We start from the raw sequence: 22263 nt of genomic DNA, 5'->3' as shown, positions 1-22263 counted from the left end.
GGTAGCTGTAACTGCAGTGCATGCCACCATACCAGGCTCATTTTTGTACTTTTTTTGTAGAGAGAGGGTTTTGCCATGTTGGCCAGGCTTGTCTCAAACTCCTGGCATCAGACAGTCTCCCCACTCCGGCCTCCCAAATGTCGGGATTATAGGCATGAGCTACTGCACCAGCCAAATATTTCAAGGAGTTATTTTTTTTCTTCTACTTTGGAGGAAGATGAATTATATAAGTCTCCATTTTAGGAGTATTTCTACCAAAAAAACTATTATCTTAAAATATATTTTTGGATAGTACTATAGATAGACTAATTTTTTAAAAATTTCTAGTAATTCTTTTTAAGATTTTTGTATAGCTGTCCAAAGCTAATTTCTTTCTACCTAATTTGAGCAAGATTTTACTCTTTTCATGTTACGTTTCTCCTAGAACAAATTTCAAGTGCTTTCTCTTCGCCTGTTCATTCCGCCCCCTGATTATTCTCCGGCTTTGTATTACTTTCAGTCAGAGACTACTTTTTTTTTGAGACAGGGTCTCACTCTGTCACCCAGACTGGAATGCACTGGCGCAGACAAGACAGCCTTGACCTTCTGGGCTCAAGCAGTCTTCCTTGCCTCAGCCTTCTCAGTAACTGGGACCACAGGCACGTTGCCACCATGCCTGGCTAATTTATTTTAATTTTTATGATTTTTGAGACAGTGTCTTGCTCTGTCACCCAGGCTGGAGTGCAGTGGCATGATCAAGGCTCGCTGCAGCCTCGACCTCCTCTGCTCAAGCAGTCCTCTCACCTCAGCCTCCTGATTAGCTGGGACTATGGGTACACACCACTACGCCTGGCTAATTTTTGTAATTTTTTGGTTTCATCATGTTGCCTAGGCTGGTCTTGAGCTCCTGGGGTCAAGCGATTCACCTGCCTTAGCCTCCCAGCCTTTTAAAAATTTTTTACAGAGATGAGGTGTTGCTTTGTTGGCCAGGCTGGCTAAAACTCCTGGGCTCTAGCAATCCCCTCTCCACAGCCTCCCAAAATTCTGGGATTACAGGCGTGAACTTTGATCATTGCCTAACTTTTACCCTTCCAAATGACACTCCAGAGCTTGCCTTCTTTACTTTTGCTCCTTAAGTTAACTAATAGACAATTATTGTACGTGGATATTGCGTTAAGTTGTCTTAGGATACCCATTTCAGAGGAGGATAGCTTTTGACAAATTGCTGTCATGGAAAAAAAAGTATTTGACAATCAAGAGTTGCATTTACTGAAATCTCTGTTGAGAGAGGGGAAGTTTCGCTGTCTCTAAAAGAAAAACTAAAAAGAAAAAACAGGGAAGTTTTAGCAAAGTTGTTAAAGCCTGACACTTAGGTCAGACTACCTAGTTTTGAACCCTTAGCCCCTGCCACAGACATGGCAGCCCCTTGAACCTTCCTGGGTTCAAGCGACCCTCCTACTTCAGCTTCCTGAGTAATTGGGACCACTGGCATGTGCCACCGTGCCTGGCTGATTTTTTTTCTCACGTGGCAATGTTGGGCAAGTTAATTGATTTCTTGGTGCCTCAGTTTCCTCATCTGAAATGGAGATCATAATGCTATGTACCTGATAAAATGTTTGTGAGGATTGAATGTGTAGAGTTCTGTTTTTTCTGTTGTTTTTGTTATTGTGAGATGGAGTCTCGCTCTGTCACCCAGGCTGGAGTACAGTGGTGCTATCTCAGCTCACTGGAAGCTCCACCTCCTTGGTTCATGCCATTCTCCTGTCTCAGCCTTCTGAGTAGCTGGGACTATAGGCAGCCGCCAGCAGGCCGGCTAAATTTTTTGTATTTTTAGTAGAGACGGGGTTTCACCGTGTTAGCCAGGATGGTCTGGATCTCCTGACCTCTTGATCTGCCCATCTCAGCCTCCCAAAGTGCTGGGATTACAGGCATGAGCCATCGTGCCCATCTGAATGTGCAGAGTTCTTAAAACATTGTCAAGAACATATAATAGTTATTTGTTCTTTCATATAATGATGATTTTGAGGGCCTGCAGATCTTCAAATGTTTTCAGATTGGTCAAAAAAAGATTAAACTATAGTTAGTATTGTCTTAGTTCCTGTTACCAGAATATTCCATCTTTTATCGTTGCCTTCTCTCACAGTTTTATGTATCAAAAACTTTATTGTAAAGCTAGGCCGGGCACAGTGTCTTGGGCCGGTAATCCCAGCACTTTGGGAGGCCAAGGCGGGCAGACCAGTTGAGGTCAGGAGTTCAAGACCAGCGTGGCCAACATGATGAAACCCCATCTCTACTAAAACTACAAAAATTAGCTGGATGTGGTGGTGGGCGCTTTAATCCCAGCTACTCAGGAGGCTGAGGCAGGAGAATCACTTGAACCCAAGAGGCAGAGGTTGCAGTGAGTCAAGATTGTGCCACTGCACTCCAGCCTGGGTGACAGTGAGACCTGATCTCAAAAAAAAAAAAAAAAAAAAAAATTGTACAGCTAGACACGGTGGTATTTGCCTACAATCCCAGCTGTTTGGGAAGCTGAGGCAGAAAGATTGCTTGGGTCCAGGAGTTGAGTCTAGCGTGGGCCATATATGAGACTTCATCTCAAAAAAAATAAAAAAGTTTACTAGTTTTTTTAATAGCCTTTTATTATAGTAGCAGTACATGTGCATTGTAGAAATTTAGAAAAATACAAGTAAAAAATAAAAACATCACATTCCCATCAGCCAGAGACTGCTGTTAAATCTTTTGAGCACATCCTTCTTGGATGTTTTTTAAATCCTGGTATGTATATTTGTATTTTAAAATCAAAATGCATTCTTGCCCATTCTGTTTCGAACCTGCTTTTTTGAAGCTAATGATCTCTAGTGTGTTCCCTTCAGTAAAAATTCCATTATTAAAGTACTTTAAAAATCATCTCTTACAGTACTGCCACTATGTTGCTGGGCTGGTAGGAATTGGCCTTTCCCGTCTTTTCTCGGCCTCAGAATTTGAAGACCCCTTAGTTGGTGAAGATACAGAACGTGCCAACTCTATGGGCCTGTTTCTGCAGAAAACAAACATCATTCGTGACTATCTGGAAGACCAGCAAGAAGGAAGAGAGTTTTGGCCTCAAGAGGTAACAGATTCAGGGTATTTTGGGGGAAAATAACTTTAGACATTCTCTGAAAAATCATTTAACTCTTGTGGTTGCGAGTGACAGAAAAACAAGTCAGACCTCCCCCAGGCAACATAAGGGGATGTGGAAAATAGGATAGGTTGGGATGAGTTTGCTTCAGGTAGACTGGCTGAATCCCACTATTTATACCGTGTAATCAGTATATTCATGCCTTGCTGTCCTTGCTTCCTTTCAGACAGTCTTTCTCCAAGTGGTGGATATGATAACCCATGTGCACTAGCTTAACAAAAAGTTCTTAGGAAGGGCTTTGTTCGGCCTGGCGCAGTGGCTTCCGCCTGTAATCCCAACACTTTGGGAGGCCAAGGTGGGCGGATCACCTGAGGTCAGGAGTTCGAGACCAGCCTGGCCAACATGGTGAAACCCTGTCTTTACCAAAAAATACAAAAATTAGCCGGGCATGGTGGCATGCGCCTGTAATCCCAGCTACCTGGGAGGCTGAGGCAGGAGAATCACTTGAACCCAGGAAGCAGAGATTGCAGTGAGCTCAGATCGTGCCACTGCACTCCAGCCTGGGCGACAGTGAGATTCCGTCTCACAAAGAAAAACAGGAGGGTCTTGGTTCTGCTCAGCCCTGAATCAGTTACTGTTGCTCTACAGCCGAGTTCTCTGGCCTCACCTGGATTATGTCTGCACAGTACACACACATTGGATTTCCCCCAAAGAATTCCGTGGCAAGAAGGGGAAAGGGATGCCAGGTAGACAGAAACTCCAGGTGTCTGTAATAAGGGACAAGGGTTGATCTTTAACTTAATTAAAACATGGACAGGCAACAGAGGTTTTGATACTGATTTTGTTCAGAAGGAAACTAGAAAATTTTATCACTGTTTCCTGAATTTATTCCAGCATTTACCTTTTGCTTTCCATAAAATTGTTTCCCGCAGCCAAGTACTTTAAAATTTTAAAAAGACGGGTGAGGCCAAGTGTGGTGTCTCATACTTGTAATCCCAGTGCTGAGGCCAGGAGTTCAAGACCAGCCTGAGCAACACAGCAAGACACCATCTCTATAAAAAATTGTTAGAAAATGATTCTGCTGAAAGAGAGCAAAAATAAAAATTAAGTAGAAAAAATAAAACTAAATTTAAAAAATTAACTGGGCATGTTGGCATGCACCTGTATTCCTAGCTATTCGGGAGGCTGAGGCACAAGGATCCCTTGAGCCCAAGAGCTCAAGGTTGTATTGAGTTATAATCACACCACTGCACTCCAGCCTAGATGGCAGAATGAAACCATCTCGAGAAAAAAGAAGTGACAAAGAGGGAAACAATATTTGCAATTCATAGAGCAGATAAAGGGTTCATATTCCTAATATAAAAATAACTTCTTAAAGTTAAGAAAAAGACCAACTGCCCCATAGAAAAATGGGTAAGGAGATAAGAACAGATTGTTCACAGGAAGAGACACACAGGTGATTATTAAAACTCTGAAAAGATGCTGAGTCTTACTCCTAAGAAAAATTCACATTTAAACTACCCTGGGGGCTGGGCGAGGTGGCTCACGCCTGTAATCTCAACACTGGGAGGCCAAGGCGTGAAGATCACTGAAGCCAGGATATTGAGACCAGCCTGGACAACGTAGTGAGACCTTATCTCTTTAAAAAAAAAAAAAAAAAAAAAAGTAAAAACTGGCCGGGCACAGTGACTCCCACCTATAATCCCAGCACTTTGGGAAGCCCAGGTGAGTGGATCAGTTGAGGTCAGGTGCTTGAGACCAGCCTGGCCAACATGGCAAAACTCCGTCTCTACTAAAATTACAAAAATTAGCCAAGTGTGGTGGCATACGCCTGTAGTGCCAGCTATTTGGGAGGCTGATGAGACACTCCATTTAAAAAAGAAAAAAAAAATTTAAAAATTAGCTGGGTATAGTGACACGCCCCTATAGTTCTCGCTCCTTGGGAGGCTGAGGCAGGAGGATTGCCTGAGCCTAGGAGTTCAAGGCTGCAGTGAACCATGATCACACCACTGCATTCTAGCAGCCTGGGTGACAGAGCAAGACCCTTGTCTCAAAAAAATAAAAAAACAACAACAACAAAACAAAACCAAAACACTACCCTGAGCTCAGACATGGCCTTTTAAGTTTCCTAGGTGACTCGTGTGCAGCCAGGGTTGAGAAACCACTCTTGTCTACCCCTCTTTTGCAGACGACAGGGCTCAGAGAAGGGAAGGAGATTGTCTGGGGATGCACAGTGAGGCAGTGGCTGCCTTGGAAGTGGAGTCTCAGTCTCCTGGCTCCTAGGCCAGCACCTGACCACTGTTCCATTGTCTCCCATACAGAACGTCAGCCACGGGCATGTGATTCATGAGCATGAGCCACACTGTCCTGCACACACGGGAGCAGAGCCCTGCTCTTCTCATTCACTTCCTTTATCTGTAAAATAGAATCATTTCTACCACAGGGTGGTGGTGTGTATAAAATGAGATGAACTGCTAGCACAGAATGCTTAGTAAAGGTTCTGGACGTTTTATAGTAGTTGAATCATGCCGTATGTGTTCCTAGGTGATTGGCTTATTTTGCTAGTGTGTTTTCAGGGCTCTTCCATGCTGGGGCATTGCATCAGTGCTTTATTCCTTTTTATTGCCCAGTAATATTCCACTGTGTGGATAGACCACATTTGTCCATTCATCAGTTGAAGGATATTTGGGTTCTTTCCATTTTTTTGGCTATGGTGAATAGTACTGTGTACATTTGCATATAAGGTTTTGTGTGGATGTGTGTTTTCCTGTTTCTTGGGTCTATACTGAGAAGTGGAATTGCTGGTTCGTACAGCAACTCGAACCTTGTGAGGAGCTGCCAGACGCTTTTCCAAGGTCGCTCCACCATTTTACATTCCTGTCAGCAGTGTGAGAGTTCCAGTTTCACCAGCTCTTCTTGTTTATCTCTTTTTAACTGTATGTATATATACTTAACATTTTATTATTTTTAATAAATGTACATAATAGAGAATTTGCCATTTTAACTATTTTTAAGTGTGTCATTCAGTGGCATTAAGTACATTAATGATGTTCTATAACCATCAACACTATCTTTCCAGAACTTTTGCTAGCTTCAGAGAATCCTCTAAATAATATCATTAAAAATCATCACGCTGAATCCCACTGTTAGAATTAAAGGTTTTATTTTACTTTCAAGTTACCAGGATTGAGGGAGGTAATACACTTAGAGGATAGACTCAGCTCATTTCCCAGGTATGCCTTTCAGCAGCATTCTTACCAGAGTAGGAATATAATATTAGTCATTATTTGGAGGCCTGGCCATCTTTAGAATGTTTACTGTTTAGTCTGCAGTGCAATTATAACTGTTTTTGTATATTGGGTTATTTTTTTTTTCAGAAGTCGACCAATAGCTCTAACAGGAGCCTCTTTAGGCTGAGTTCGTCCAAGTAGTGCAGTGTTGCACCTAATTGTCCCTAGGGACATGCTTCCCAATACATAACTCACTCCTAGGTTGCAACTGGACCCTTACTGCTAGTCAGAAATAGCTATTGCATGGAGCTTAAAGTGAACTTGATCTTGGTGAAAGATGTGTCTGCAGCTAAGAGACTTTACTGTATATCATAGTTTTTTTTTTTTTTTTTTTTTTTTTGAGACCGAGTCTCTCTCTTTCACCCAGGCTGGAGTGCAATGGCGGGATCTCGACTCACTGCAACCTCCGCCCCCTAGGTTCAAGCGATTCTTCTGTCTCACCCTCCTGAGTAGCAGGGATTACAGGCGCCTGCCACCGCGCCCTGCTAACTTTTGTATTTTTAGTAGAGACAGGGTTTCACCACCTTGGCCAGGCTGGTCTTTAACTCCTGACCTCGTGATCCACCCTCCTCGGCCTCCCAATGTGCTGGGATTACAGGTGTGAGCCACTGCGCCCAGCCTGTATCATAGTTCTTATGCACAAAGACCCTTTAATATTAATATCGTTTGTAAATTCTCCCCTATGTACACGCTGACCTGTTTCTTAATCTTATCTGTCTAGGTTTGGAGCAGGTATGTTAAGAAGTTAGGGGATTTTACTAAGCCGGAGAATATTGACTTGGCTGTGCAGTGCCTGAATGAACTTATAACCAATGCACTGCACCACATCCCAGATGTCATCACCTACCTTTCGAGACTCAGAAACCAGAGTGTGTTTAACTTCTGTGCTATTCCACAGGTAGGGAACGGGGCTCCTCTGGGTGGATATGGGGCTAAAGGGAGTGGGGTAGGAGTAAGGGTGGATTTTGCTGTGCTGTGTTCAAAGATATGATTCCTTAAAAAGAGATGACTCCAGTTTATTGTGCTGGGAGTTTCATAGCACCCCTCTCAGCTCAGCCTTGAGGTTAAGCCTGCTTCTTTTCAGAACCTTCTTTCTGGATTTACTCATTTCTACAGCTATCCTAAACTAGTTAGGTTCCTATCCTCACAGTTAAGTCAAGGTCTTTGGCCTAGATTTATGGGGAGTGCTGGGTAAAACATGGGTTGAAGCTGTTACCATTAAAAGTCTTCATTAAGCACCTAATTATTGCTGTCCTTTTCCTAGACCCAGGATAAAAAGAACCTGGTTCTGTAGACCTAGCCCCTCAGTATGCTAGGAACTTACACTTTTTAATTGCCTTTACCAAGTGTTTCAGAAACTACTGCAAATAAATGAACAAAGTAACAGCATTTAACTGATTTGGGAACTTGGTTTGATCTTGTTCTAATGACCAACTTCAAATGGTGGTTGAAAGTAAAATCTATATCCCTGTCTTATGTTTCCATTTACCTAGAAATACTTTTTACCTTTCAGCACAGGAAATTAATCCCCTTCTGTTGTTCTCCCCCTGGCATTAGTTTTAAATATATAATGATTACGTTTGTTGTAGGAAAAAATAGAAAAACAAGTACAATAGAAAATTCTTCCCATATATTATTTTGAAATACATATTTCAGATCTGATAATCCATTGCTGTAGCATGGAAAATGTTGGATTTACTCGTGTTTGCTTTTTCCAAATAAAATGGAACTTCTGTGGCTAAACTATAGAATTGTTTTAGACTGCTTAATTCTGTGTGTTGTAGAGAAAGGGAGGAGTGGGGAAGGTAAAAATCTTGACATACATTCTTCGTGGGTATTTTTTCTTGGTTAATTACATCTTAGTTGATTAGCAGTTAGCAGTTACCCATTCAACAGAAGGCTTTCTTACCTTTTTGTGATAATGATAGCTTACAACATCATCTCTTCTTTTTTCCCCTCTCTTCTTCTTCTCTGTAGGTGATGGCCATTGCCACTTTGGCTGCCTGTTATAATAACCAGCAGGTGTTCAAAGGGGCAGTGAAGATTCGGAAAGGGCAAGCAGTGACCCTGATGATGGATGCCACCAATATGCCAGCTGTCAAAGCCATCATATATCAGTATATGGAAGAGGTGGGTTTTTATTTAACTACTTGGATAATTTGTAGCTACTTTCATGATTTAGTAATGTCAATATTTCATCTAATATCCAAACATGCTCTGTCCTATGACCTAAAGAGACAGGAATTGATATCCTTTATAAGGAAAAAAAATCTATGCACAGGAGTCGAGCAGATTGCTCACTGCTGTGTAGTACCCTGGTGAGAGGAGATAAATGGAGCAAGGCTGTAGGATGGAGCCCCTGAGTAGAGTCATAGATTTTGAGCTGCAAGATGATGCAGGAGGCCAACCAAGCTTCTTGTTCCTGGTGACGAATGTGAGGTTGAAGCTTGTTTGTGCTGATGCAGTGCGTGATTGAGTGGATCTCTGGCTCCCGTCCGTGTGTTCTGACACCTAGTCTGGTACTTTCCTTATGCCACAGGCCTCAATTGAAAAATCACAGTAGGGAATTTAGGCCAAGGAAAGCCATCAAGTTGCAATTATTTCCTAAATTTTTTTTGGAAAATGTCATTTCAAATACCAAAACCATCCTATAAAAAGAAAACATACGGCTGGGCGTGGTGGCTCACGCTTGTAATCCCAGCACTTTGGGAGGCCGAGGCGGGTGGATCACGAGGTCAGGAGATCGAGACCACGGTGAAACCCCGTCTCTACTAAAAATGCAAAAAAAAATTAGCCGGGCGTGGTGGCGAGCGCCTGTAGTCCCAGCTACTCGGGAGGCTGAGGCAGGAGAATGGCGTGAACCCGGGAGGCAGAGCTTGCAGTGAGCTGAGATTGCGCCACTGCACTCCAGCCTGGGCAAGAGAGCAAGACTCCGTCTCAAAAAAAAAAAAAGAAAACATACCTTTTCAGGTCAAATCTCTAGTATTTGACTAGGTTCAAAAAGTTTATTTCTGGCCAGGCACAGTAGCTCACTCCTGAAATCCCAGCACTTTGGGAGACCAAGGTGGGAGGATCACTTGAGGCCGGGAATTCAAGACCAGCCTGGGCGACATAGCAAGACCCCATTTTTACAAAAAATTTAAAAATTGTCATGGGTGGTGCATGCCTGTGGTTCCAGCTACTCAGGAGGCTGAGGCAGGTGGATCACATGAGCCTGGGAGGTCGAGGCTACAGTGAGCTATGTAATTTCATCATTGCACTCTAGCCTGGGTGACAGAGTGAGACTTTGTCTCAAAAAAAAAAAAAAAAAATATTTCTTAGAGACCAAATGTCTCTGTAATCTCTAGTAATCTCTAGGCTCTAGAGCAGTGGTTTGTAAATGGAGGTCATTTGCTCCTCGCCCCCCAGAGGACATTGGCCAATGTCTGGAGACATTTTTGATTGTCCTAACCGGCAGGAGTCTGGTGCTACTGGCATCTGGTGAGTAGAGGCCCAGGATGATGCTGTGATCCTCAGGTGTGATCCTGTTGAGATTGAAACACTGTAGACTTTATAAAAACATACAAGACCCTCATCATTCTTCCTTTGCCTGAGCTCTCTCCCCAGAGGTTACCATTGTTCATGGTTTTGTACATCCGTCTAGTCCCCTTGTTATGCGTTTATAGGAATGTGGTTTTTAACAGTGTTTTCATCTACATAGAATTATACAAAATAGCTATCTCTGATTTATCTTGCATATTGCACATTCTTCTTATGTTTCCTCCCTACCTTCTATCTGACACAGAAATGCTGATGTCCAGAACTTCTATCAGAGGCACCTATAGAAGTCTAAGGGAAGACCAAATCGCTTTTAAAAATCCTAAAGTTTTGTAGTCACTAGATGGAAGTATTCAGCGAGTGACCAAAAAAATTGCTACCAATGAGACTCTCCAGTTTGCCATGTAGCCAGGACTTATTTTGAGTTATGTGCCTGGGGTAGTGACCGAGTATGTGGGTAGGAGTAATCTCAGGGAAACTTGAGGCCCTAGTCTCATGGCTAGGGTCATAATTTGAACCCAGGTCTGTCTGACATCAGAATCCATGATGTTAACCCCAATTCTAAGGGGTTCAACTACCCTTTCTAAATGGAATCCTGCCATATTAAGCACTATTTGTTCATTTTATATAAATTAGAAACATTTTATGTAGTAAGTAGTTCAGAGTGTTTTGGTTTTGCAGTTTTATTCTGATCACTAGTTTTAGAAACCAATTTTTAAACACTTTGTGGCCAATTCCATTAGTATATTAAAATTCAGATTTATTTGGTTTTTCCTTAACTATTGGAATTAAATCCTGGTTGTAATTCATAGTTTGAGGGCAAAGGTGGACAACTTGCAGTTTACTGAGCCCTGTTTTTGTGAATAAATTTTATCAGAACACAGCCACACCCATTGGCTTCTGTCTTCTGTGGCTGCTTGGCAGTGTAACGGCCGAGTTGAGGAGCTGCAACAGGGGATGACTTGTAAAGCTAAAAATATTTTTTGGCCCTTGAATAAGAGGTTTGCTGACTTCTGACTTAGGGCATCAGTTGTTTTGTTTAAAGTTATTCTAGTAAAACTCAATGCATTTGGGGAGAAATGTTAATATTAATACTTAAGTTGATTTAGAGAAATCTTTGAAGATTTCTAAGTCTTAAGCAGTAGAACCTGTTAATGGTTTTAGTTTCAGCAGTAACGACATTTTACAAGTAAAGTTTTAAATGAAAACATTTTGTATGAAGCCACAAGTCGTCTGGCCTCTTGCTGGTGTCCAGATACTAACATTGATCCTATTTCTCCTTGCTGACCAAGTCTGTCCTTTGTAGTAAGAAAGGAAGAAACGCTGACTCTGTCCGATCTCTGGACTTAGTGTTGTGGCGAGCATGCACCTGGAAGGGACTTGCCAGGGGACCTCCTCATGCGTCTCCAATGCTCAGTGAGGTCTTCCCGAGCAGGTGGCCGTGCTCTGCAGGGCCCTCACCCTACTCTGGAGCAGCCTCCGCTTCAAACCAGGCTGGATGCTGTCAGCTGGGGAGAAGATCAACCTGCTATTTTGGGATAGAAATAAATGCTCAGCCAAACAGCCAGAAACCCCCATTCCCCTCTCTGCCAAGGTGAATTCCTTGGCAGGGAGAATCTTGTTCGTGTCTCTGCACACTTCCTGTGCCCTCCTGTGGTGAAGTCAGAGAATCATCAGGCTGTTTGAGCCCCAGGTGCCTCGCTGCTCAAGGATGGTCCCCAGCCAGCAGCTGCCAGGAATCACCTGGGAGCCTGTTAGACATCCAGCCCCCACCCAAACCTATCGAATCAGAATCTGCCTTTTTTTTCCCAAATGATGTTTTTGCTTTAATGGAAGCTTAGATGTTCATAGATGAGAATTTTAAATGATTATCAAGCTGATTCCATATTCTGCTGTTGTAAGTAGAACTGCTGAGACCTGGAAGTACCACATGGACTCACAGAGGAGCTGCTGTAGCACAGCATTGCACAAGAGCTTATTTCAGTCCAGTAAACATTTATAGGAGCCTGTGTCATTTAATCATCAGGCCCGGCACTGTGGCTCACGCCTGTAATCCTAACACTTTTGGGAGGCTGAGGCAAGCAGATCACTTGAGGTCAGGAGTTCGAGACCAGCCTGGCCAATATGGCAAAACCCTGTCTCTACTAAAAATACAACATTTAGCCAGGCGTGGTGGTGCACACTTGTAATCCCAGCTATTTGGGAGCCTGAGACATGAGAATCGCTTGCACTTGGGAGGTGGAGGCTGCAGTGAGCTGAGATGGCACCACTGCACTCCAGCCTGGGCAACAGAGTAAGGCCCTTTCTCAAACCCCGCAAGTATTTGGCTTCAACTCTATGCCGGGCATGTAGATGAAAAGTGTGCTATGACCTGTCCTTGACAAGCAGATGTAACACCTTGACTGAGGCTGGTAGGTTTTTAAGACCTGAATAATTGAGTTTGCAAAAACCTACTGTGAGCCTTCAGGTAAATGGAGAGTGGGGTTTGGGCTAGCAATGAAGCATCTAGAAGGTCCCTTTGGCCTTACCGGCTGTGTTGTAGGTAAGTCCACGTCTGAGTACCAGTGACTGCAGCTCTTCCCGTTGTGCTGTCATGCTTATATATTAGAAATGATCAACAAAGGACTCAAAAGTTTTGAGTATCTGTATTACCAGGGACCATCACAACCAAGATTTCTCTTCATTTATTCACCTTACTCGTCTCCTGGAGGGGCATGTGAAAGTGCTCTTGGAGTTCTCTAAAAGGGTTTTTGTTTGTTTGTTGTGTTTATTCACTTGGGTGTCAGCGATCGATTCCAAGTAAGTAAATCTTTTTTCCCAAAAAGATAGAAGATGGCTTATGGTTCTAAGTACAACAGGATAACAAAATACAAGTAGATGAGAAAGTAAAATGAAGAAATACAGTTAGAGGAGCCACAGAATTAACCCAGGAATGAATAAGTGTGTACTGTGGTGCTGATGTTATCATCCTTTATTTGTACATTGCTTGTACAGTTGCTCCGAGAAGGTAAGTCTTAAATTTTCAAAAGTGAAATGTCACCGAGCATGGTGGCTTATGCCTCTAATCTCAGCACTTTGGGAGGCTGAGGCAGGCGGATCACTTGAGGTCAGGAGTTCGAGACCAGCCAGACTTAATGTGATTGAAACCCTGTCTCTACTAAAAAAATACAAAAGTTGGGCATGGTGGCAGGTGCCCGTAATCCCAGCTACTTGGGAGGCTGAGGCAGGAGAATCGCGTGAACCTGGGAAGCGGAGGCTGCAGTGAGCCAAGATTGCATGACTGCACTCTAGCCTGGGGGACAGAGCGAGACTCCATCTCAAAAAAAAAAAAAAAAAATCTACTATACACCAAAACCATTGCTTACCTTATAAACTATTCTCAGGGTCATTGTAGTGAATGCCCATTTTATGGCTTTTGATGGCATCAGGGCAGTCAGGTCATTTACAACAGTAGTGCGTGAGACCCTGTGTGTCAGTGCCACTCATCTTGGCTTTCGGCCACTGCTGTAGCAACCAGTTTCAAGTAGGGCTGGACCTTGCCTTCTGCTCCAGAGACGTCTCGCTTCCTGCCCTTGGGCTTCTGACGAGCTGCAGGAACTGCCTGGCACGTGGGTACCCACAACCCGGGGCCATCCCTCTGCTCCACAGGGCTCCCTTTCATAAGGCTCCTTGAAGGTCCCTCAAGATCAAGCCAACTCAACACACCCTTGATAGGCCTTCCTGCCTTCTGTTTCATTTCTCCACTCTTGTTTCCAAATAAATGGCTGCATGCAAGCTTTTGCCTCAGGTTCTGCTTTTAGGAGGAAGGCTAAGACAAGCAGTAAAGCAACACGGGCAGGCAGGAGGATGACTTCTAATATAATTCTCTCATCACTATGTATTTTACTTTATCGATGCCTATATTTAAAAGTCTTGGCTGGGTGGAGTGGTTCACGCCTGTAATCCCAGCACTTTGGGAGGCTGAGGTGGGTGGATCACTTGAGGTCTGTAGTTTGAGACCAGCCTGACCAACATGGCGAAACCCTGTCTGTATATTAAAAATACAAAAATTAGCCAGGCATGCAGGCTTGCTGTGTGCCAGCACAGGGCTAGGCTGGAGATAAAAAGGTGAATAAGTAGGTGCGGTGTAGTCAGGGTGAAAACGACAGATGGTCTATTTCCACGTAAGTGGAAAGGTAAGAATACGTTCAACGGGGTGGCTCCTGGCTAAACCTGGAGGTGCAGACATTTTCTAGAAGGCATAATCTTGAAGTTGAGACTTGGGGGCCTAGGTTGGAGCCAGTTGAAGGGATGTGGGAGGCGCACTCCAGAGAGACGGAGTGGTATGAGACTGGAACAGAGGTGTGCAGCAGCATCGCATCTCGGATCACTGCAGCCTCCCCCTCCCTGGCTCAAGTGATCCTCCCACCCCAGTCCCCAAGTAGCTGGGACCACAGGCGCATGCCACGATGCCCGGCTAATTTTCGTACATTTTGTAGAAACAGGGTTTCACTGTGTCGTCCAGGCTGGTCTTAAACGCCTGAGCTTAAGCAGTCAACCTGCCTCAGCCTCCCTAAGTGCTGGGATTCCAAACATGAGCCACTGTGCCTGGCCCAGCAATTGTTACTAGACTGTAGAGAGGGAGGTGGGCAAGGGCTGATGACACTAGACAGGTGCAGTAGGCCTGGACCATGGGTGGCCTTGCGCTACACATTACAGAGGTCAGGCTTTATTCTGCAGGTGATAGGGCTGGTGCCACTGAGGCATCAAGCAGAGGTTTGAGATCTCGTTGGTGACAGTGTAGAGCAGACAGGTAGATTTGGGAATTCAAGCTTAGACTCAAACTCACTTTGGAGACCTGAGATAGCCATCTGAGAGGCACTGAGGTCCTAACCTCAGGCAGTAATTCTAGGGATGTATGGGAAGAGATGGATTCTGCACATACTTCAGAGGCTTGTGGAGGAGTGGGGAGGCAGGCACAGGGAGGTCTCCAGGGTGGCTTATAGGGCTCCGTGCTTCTGTTCCCATCTTCCTTTGTCAAGCTATGGTCTGTACCGCGTGTTCCATCTTGTTTCTAAGCTGCTTTTGCCCAGTCTTTCCAGCATTTCCCTTTCTTCATGTTAGCCTGTGCTGGTCTGCGTGAACTATGCTGACGTTTATTGGGCCTGGCACTGTGAGGTGCTGGGGATGTGAAGATCAATGTGGCTCAGCCGCTGTTCTCCAGGGCCTCTGGGTGCAGTTTGCACACCTGTGCCTCCCATTTGCTCAGGAAGACAGGCTTTGCGATGAGCTGGGGCTGACATCCCCGCCTTATCATTGGGATGGCTTTGGGTAAGTTACTTTCATGTTCTCTGAGCCTCCCTTTCCTCATTGGTGAAATGGGTATAAAATACCTGCCAGTGGAAGGTTGTTGTAAGTAGCCACGGAAAATGTAAGGCACATAGCACTTACCATTTTTTCCTGTGTCTTTAACAGATTTATCATAGAATCCCCGACTCAGACCCATCTTCTAGTAAAACAAGGCAGATCATCTCCACCATCCGGACGCAGAATCTTCCCAACTGTCAGCTGATCTCCCGAAGCCACTACTCCCCCATCTACCTGTCGTTTGTCATGCTCTTGGCTGCTCTGAGCTGGCAGTACCTGACCACACTCTCCCAGGTAACAGAAGACTATGTTCAGACTGGAGAACACTGATCCCAAATTTGTCCGTAGCTGAAGTCCACCATAAAATGGATTTACTTTTTTTCTTTAAGGATGGATGTTGACTTCTCTTTATTTTTTTCCTCCTACTTTAATCCCTAAAAGAACTCTGTGTGGCTGGGACCTTTAGGAAAGTGAAATGCAGGTGAGAAGAATCTAAACATGAAAGGATGCCTCACCCCAGCAACCTGTCCTTTTGGGTGGTGATCACTGTGCTGCTTGTGGCTCATGGCAGGGCATTCATTGCCACGGTTTAGGTGAAGTGGCTGTATATGTGACTGTCATGAGATCCTATTTAGTGTGATCCTGGCCAGAATGATAATTAAAAGTATTTAATTTGAAGCAACATTTGAATGTTCATAATAGTAGAAAATGATGTGAATTTTCTTTCTGTTCGGCTCCTATTTTTCTCATCATTTTGTTTTCTTTAATTGGGTTGAATGGAGTACATAGAAATATTTATGGTTTAGGTAACAGTTAGATGTTTCCTAAGTATGCAAACTGCCTTTTGCACACAAAGGCTGGGAATAAAATTCTGGGTATTCTCGTATTCTCATTTAAAGGGAGTTTAGCTTTCAGAGAGAAACAGCAGGATTGCCTTTGACCCCATTTTAGAAGACTGGCCTCCAGTAAAGGTGGACATTTTTGAGATTTTTATAATAAAGAATTTAATTGTTCTGCATTTGTCAAGTACAGTTGACTTGAAAGCCTGCCTGACTGTGGAAAAGATTGGAGCTCAAGAATGGAGGTGATGGTCCAGCGTGGTGGTTCATGCCTGTAATCCCAGCACTTTGGGAGGCCGAGGCAGGTGGATCACGAGGTCAGGGGATCGAGACCATCCTGGCTAACACAGTGAAACCCCGTCTCTACTAAAAATAAAAAACAATTAGCCAGGCGTGGTGGCGGGTGCCTGTAGTCCCAGCTACTCAGGAGGCTGAGGCAGGAGAATGGTGTGAACTCAGGAGGCGGAGCTTGCAGTGAGCTGAGGTTGTGCCACTGCACTCCAGTCTGGGCAACAGAGCGAGACTCCATCTCAAAAAAAAGAAAAAAATTGTAAAAAAAAAAAAAAAAAAAAAAAAAAATTTTTTCCCCCAGCAGTTTTGTTTTTTAAAATTACCAGTTTATATATTCAGGTCTTAAGAAAGGCAAAAGCTGTCTTCACATGATTGGCCTGGGGGGCAGAACAGTACTTCTGCTGGGGGTTTCACCTTCCTCTCTACCCCAGTGCAGCAGAGCTTGTGATGTGCTCTCACTGAGGTGCTCAATGCGGCAAGGAGGCCTGTGGACCCTCGAGTTGAGAATCGGTGTACTAGGGCATTCGGTACTTTCTAGAAGCCTTTAATGCTACCGGTACTCATAAGGTCTACTGTTCTGTAGCCCATGGTGGATGGTGGCTTAATCATTGAATTTGAGTTGTTTCAAGCTGCAATGTTGGATTTGCATTGTTGTAAACACACTTTCTTGCTGTGACCACTGACATCAAAATCAGTTTGGGTCCAGGGAGACTTCAGTTAATTGGTTCATTTGAGGCTTAGCCCTGCAGACATTTGTCACCAGCCGAGATAACTTGCCACATGGAATACAGCCAGACCAGGGGTCCCCAACCCCCAGGCCTAGGACCGGCACTAAACCTTCTGTTCTGTGGCCTGTTAGGTAGGAACCGGGCGTCACAGCAGGAGGTGAGCGGCGGGTGAGTGAACATTACCACCTGAGCTCCACTCGGCGTTAGATTCTCATAGGTGTGACTTGCGTGTCAGGGATCTGGGTTGCATGCTCCTTATGAGAATCTAATCCCTGATGATCTGAGGTGGCAGTTTCATCCCAAAACCATTCCCCTCCTTCTGTCCTTGGGAAAATTGTCTTTATGAAACTGGTCCCTGGCCGGGCGCGGTGGCTCACGCTTGAATCAGCACTTGGGGCGAGGGGGGGATCACGAGGTCAGGAGATCGAGACCACGGTGAAACCCGTCTCTACTAAAATACAAAAATTAGCCGGGTGGGGCGCCTGTAGTCCAGCTACTCGGAGAGGCTGAGCAGGGAATGCGTGAACCGGGAGGGAGCTTGCAGTGAGCTGAGATCGCCACTGCACTCAGCCTGGGTGAAAAGAGACTCGTCTCAAAAAAAAAAAAAAAAAAAAAAAAAACTGGTCCCTGGTGCCAAAAAGCTTGGGGACCACTGAGCTAGACTCAACAGTATTTTCCAAGGAATTAAAGCCTCAAAACTTGGTTTGAGATTTCAGGGTAGGTTGTTACAAATCTGTGTGTTGAAATCTAAGATGTAATTCTGCCAAAGTTCACGTAAGACAGAAAGAACCTGCTGGAAAGGGATTTGGTCTCAGTGGGGCCTGTGGAAATCTTCTCTCCTGACTCGCTCATTTCCTGTGGGACCACTTCCTGAGCTGCGTGGTTTGGCTGATCTCAGATGTTTTCTATCTATAAAGCTACGTACATTTTTCTACTCACTGACTTGTACAAAGGTATTCGCTCTCATTCCATTCTGAAGCTCTTTGAAAGCTTGTTTTCCTTCTCAGTGTTTTCTACTAAGGTTGCCAGATAAAATACGGGATGCTGGGCATGGTGGCTCACACCTGTGGTCTCAGCTACTTGGAGGGTGTTGGGGCTGAGGCAGGAGGATCCCTTGAGCTCAAGGGGTTGAGGCTGCAATGAGCTGTGTTTGTGCCACTGCACTCCAGCCTGGATGACAGGGTAAGACCCTGTCTCAATATAAATATAAAATATCAAATATCATTCTATAAGAGAAAAGAAAAACATAAAACAGGATGCTCAGCTAAACTTGAATTTCAGATAAAGAATTCTATTTTTTCGAGATGGAGTCTTGCTCTGTTGCCCAGTCTAGGGTGCAGTGGCGCAATCTCAGCTCAATGCAACCTCTGCCTCCTGGGTTCAAGCAATTCTCCTGCCTCAGCCTCCAGAGTAGCTGGGACTACAGGCACATGCCACCATGCCTGGCTAATTTTCGTATTTTTAGTAGAGATGGAGTTTTGCCATGTTTGTCAGGCTGGTCTCAAACTCCAGACCTCAGGTGATCCACCTACCTCAGCCTCCCAAAGTACTGGGATTACAGGTGTGAACCACCGTACCCGGGCAACAATCTTATTTTTTAGTAGAATTACACTCTAAATATTGCATGGGACATGTTTAGACTAAAAAAATTGCTTGCATGGCTGGGCATGGTGGCTCACGCCTGTAATCCCAGCACTCTGAGGGGGCGAGGGGGGCGGATGACCTGAGGTCAGGAATTGGAGACCAGCCTGGCCAACATGGTGAAACCCCATCTCTACTAAAAATGCAAAAATTAGCCAGGCTTGGAACATGCCTGTAGCCCCAGCTACTCAGGAGGCCAAGGCACAAGAATTGCTTGAACCCAGGAGGCAGAGGTTGCAGTGAGTCGAGATCACGCCATTGCACTCCAGCCTGGGTGACAGAGTGAGACTCTGTCTCAAAAAACAAATAAACAAACAACCTTATGTATCTGAAAATTTAAAAGTAGTTGGCCATCTTGTATTTGTTTGCTAACTCTAGCAACACTACCCTCTACTCCCCACTTCTAATATAATTTTATAGCATCTCTGGCATACAGTCTATTTGGTTCCTACATAATGGTGGAATATTTTAAGTTTTCGTCAGAGGAGCCTCTAACCCATCTGAATCTAGGACCATAAACAATTACAATGGTTGGGAGCAAGAGGTTGACGTCTGCATATGGGAACTTCTGGATCCCTGTAGGCAAGTGCCGGGAGGGCCCCTTCTTCTATCTGATGAGCCATTTCCCAGGGGCTCAGGGGTGTGTATAGGAGGAAGAGGGTGAGTCAGGCATGTTAAGAAGCATTCCAGGTTATTCTTAGCAGTTTTGGAAACAGAGTTCTAAGGCTGTGGTTCTCAGACTTCCTATCAGAATTGCCGGATTGCTGGGACCAGAGACGTTGACACAGTAGGTCTGATGGGGCGCCCAAGAGCTTGCATTCCTAAATTCTCAGGCAGTTTTGTTTTTTTTTTAAAGGTTTTTTTTGAAATGTTACTATTTTTTGTTTATTGGTTTTTTTTTTGTTATTATACTTTAAGTTTTAGGGCACTTGTGCACAATGTGCAGGTTTGTTACATATGTATCCATGTGCCAGGTTGGTGTGCTGAACCCATTAACTCGTCATTTAACATCAGGTATCTCCCCTAATGCTGTCCCTCCCCCCTCCTCCAACCCCACAACAGTCCCCAGTGTGTGGTGTTCCCCTTCCTGTGTCCATGAGTTCTCATTGTTCAGTTCCCACCTATGAGTGAGAACATGCGGTGTTTGGTTTTTTGTCCTTGCTATAGTTTACTGAGAATGATGTTTTCCAGTTTCATCCATGTCCCTACAAAGGACATGAACTCATCATTTTTTATGGCTGCATAGTATTCCATGGTGTATATGTGCCACATTTCTTAATCCAGTCTATCGTTGTTGGACATTTGGGTTGGTTCCAACTCTTTGCTATTGTGAATAGTGCCGCAATAAACATAAGTGTGCATGTGTCTTTATAGCAGCATGATTTATAGTCCTTTGGGTATATACCCAGTAATGGGATGGCTGGCTCAAATGGTATTTCTAGTTCGAGATCCCTGAGGAATCGCCACACTGACTTCCACAATGGTTGAACTAGTTTACAGTCCCACCAAGAGTGTAAAATTGTTCCCATTTCTCCACATCCTCTCCAGCACCTGTTGTTTCCTGACTTTTTAATGATGGCCATTCTAACTGGTGTGAGATGGTATCTCACTGTGGTTTTGATTTGCATTTCTCTGATGGCCAGTGATGATGAGCATTTTTTCATGTGTTTTTTGGCTGCATAAATGTCTTCTTTTGAGAAGTGTCTGTTCATGTCCTTTGCCCACTTTTTGATGGGGTTGTTTTTTTCTTGTAAATTTGTTTGAGTTCATTGTAGATTCTGGATATTAGCCCTTTGTCAGATGAGTAGGTTGTGAAAATTTTCTCTCATTCTGTAGGTTGCCTGTTCACTCTGATGGTAGTTTCTTTTGCTGTGCAGAAGCTCTTTAGTTTAATTAGATCCCATTTGTCAATTTTGGCTTTTGTTGCCATTGCTTTTGGTGTTTTAGACATGAAGTCCTTGCCCACGCCTGTGTCCTGAATGGTATTGCCTAGGTTTTCTTCTAGGGTTTTTATGGTTTTAGGTCTAACATGTAAGTCTTTAATCCATCTTGAATTAATTTTTGTATAAGGTGTAAGGAAGGGATCCAGTTTCAGCTTTCTACATATGGCTAGCCAGTTTTCCCAGCACCATTTATTAAATAGGGAATCCTTTCCCCATTGCTTGTTTTTTTCAGGTTTGTCAAAGATCAGATGGTTGTAGATATGTGGCATTATTTCTGAGGGCTCTGTTCTGTTCCATTGATCTATGTCTCTGTTTTGGTACCAGTACCATGCTGTTTTGGTTACTGTAGCCTTGTAGTATATTTTGAAGTCAGGTAGCCTGATGCCTCCAGCTTTGTTCTTTTGGCTTAGGATTGACTTGGCAATGTGGGCTCTTTTTTTGGTTCCATATGAACTTTAGTTTTTTCCAATTCTGTGAAGAAAGTCATTGGTAGCTTGATGGGGATGGCATTGAATCTATAAATTACCTTGGGCAGTATGGCCATTTTCACAATATTGATTCTTCCCACCCATGAGCCTGGAATGTTCTTCCATTTGTTTGTATCCTCTTTTATTTCATTGAGCAGTGGTTTGTAGTTCTCCTTGAAGAGGTCCTTCACATCCCTTGTAAGTTGGATTCCCAGGTATTTTACTTTCTTTGAAGCAATTGTGAATGGGAGTTCACTCATGATTTGGCTATTTGTCTGTTATTGGTGTATAAGAATGCTTGTGATTTTTGTACATTGATTTTGTATCCTGAGACTTTGCTGAAGTTGCTAATCAGCTTAAGGAGATTTTGGGCTGAGACAATGGGGTTTTCTAGATATTCTTTTCCTAATACCCTTTATTTCCTTCTCCTGCCTGATTGCTCTGGCCAGAACTTCCAACACTATGTTGAATAGGAGTGGTGAGAGAGGGCATCCCCGTCTTGTGCTAGTTTTCTAAGGGAATGCTTCCAGTTTTTGCCCATTCAGTATGACATTGGCTGTGGGTTTGTCATAGATAGCTCGTATTTTGAGATACGTCCCATCAATACCCAATTTATTGAGTTTTTAGCATGAAGGTTGTTGAATTTTGTCAAAGGCCTTTTCTGCATCTATTGAGATAATTATGTGGTTTTTGTCTTTGGTTCTGTTTATATGCTGGATTACATTTATTGATTTGCTTATGTTGAACCAGCCTTGCATCCCAGGGATGAAGCCCACTTGATCATGGTGGATAAGGTTTTTGATGTGTTGCTCTGTGGCAGTTTTCTAATCAGGGAGCAGTTGGAAAGGTATTCTGAGCTTGAATGTACCTGAGAAACTACCTGGGTTCTGGGGAGATGCAAATTCTGGCTCAGAGGTCTGGCCCTCTCACACTCTAATGAGCATTTCTAACAGGCTCTCAGGTGACGGCCGTGCTCTTGGTCTGTGGACCACTTGAGTATGGCTGAGGCACATTAAATAGGGCAAATTACTGCTTTCTTTAAAAGGAGTGGCAGCCGGGCACAGTGGCTTATGCCTATAATCCT

At 44.0% G+C, this 22263-nt stretch overlaps 1 protein-coding gene across 5 annotated transcripts in view; it reads left to right on the top strand.

Annotated features, from left to right (window-relative positions):
- Nucleotides 1-16288, top strand: part of FDFT1 (farnesyl-diphosphate farnesyltransferase 1) — a 36748-nt gene extending 20460 nt beyond the window's left edge. For 2 of the 5 annotated variants that reach the window (XM_003271441.4, XM_012496835.2), the window contains 4 exons: nucleotides 2897-3088; nucleotides 7109-7285; nucleotides 8365-8517; nucleotides 15379-16288. In XM_003271441.4, the coding sequence (XP_003271489.1) occupies nucleotides 2897-3088; nucleotides 7109-7285; nucleotides 8365-8517; nucleotides 15379-15600 (744 nt within the window). In that variant the 3' untranslated portion in view covers nucleotides 15601-16288. The remainder of the gene's footprint in view (nucleotides 1-2896; nucleotides 3089-7108; nucleotides 7286-8364; nucleotides 8518-15378) is intronic. The other 3 variants (XM_030812370.1, XM_030812369.1, XM_012496860.2) reach the window with 2 other exon arrangements.
- The last annotated feature ends 5975 nt before the right edge of the window (nucleotides 16289-22263 follow it).

Source organism: Nomascus leucogenys, chromosome 4, assembly GCF_006542625.1.
Source record: "Nomascus leucogenys isolate Asia chromosome 4, Asia_NLE_v1, whole genome shotgun sequence".
Taxonomy (NCBI): domain Eukaryota; kingdom Metazoa; phylum Chordata; class Mammalia; order Primates; family Hylobatidae; genus Nomascus; species Nomascus leucogenys.
Note: the sequence above shows the minus strand (reverse complement) of the source record. Positions and strands in the feature narration are given on the sequence as shown.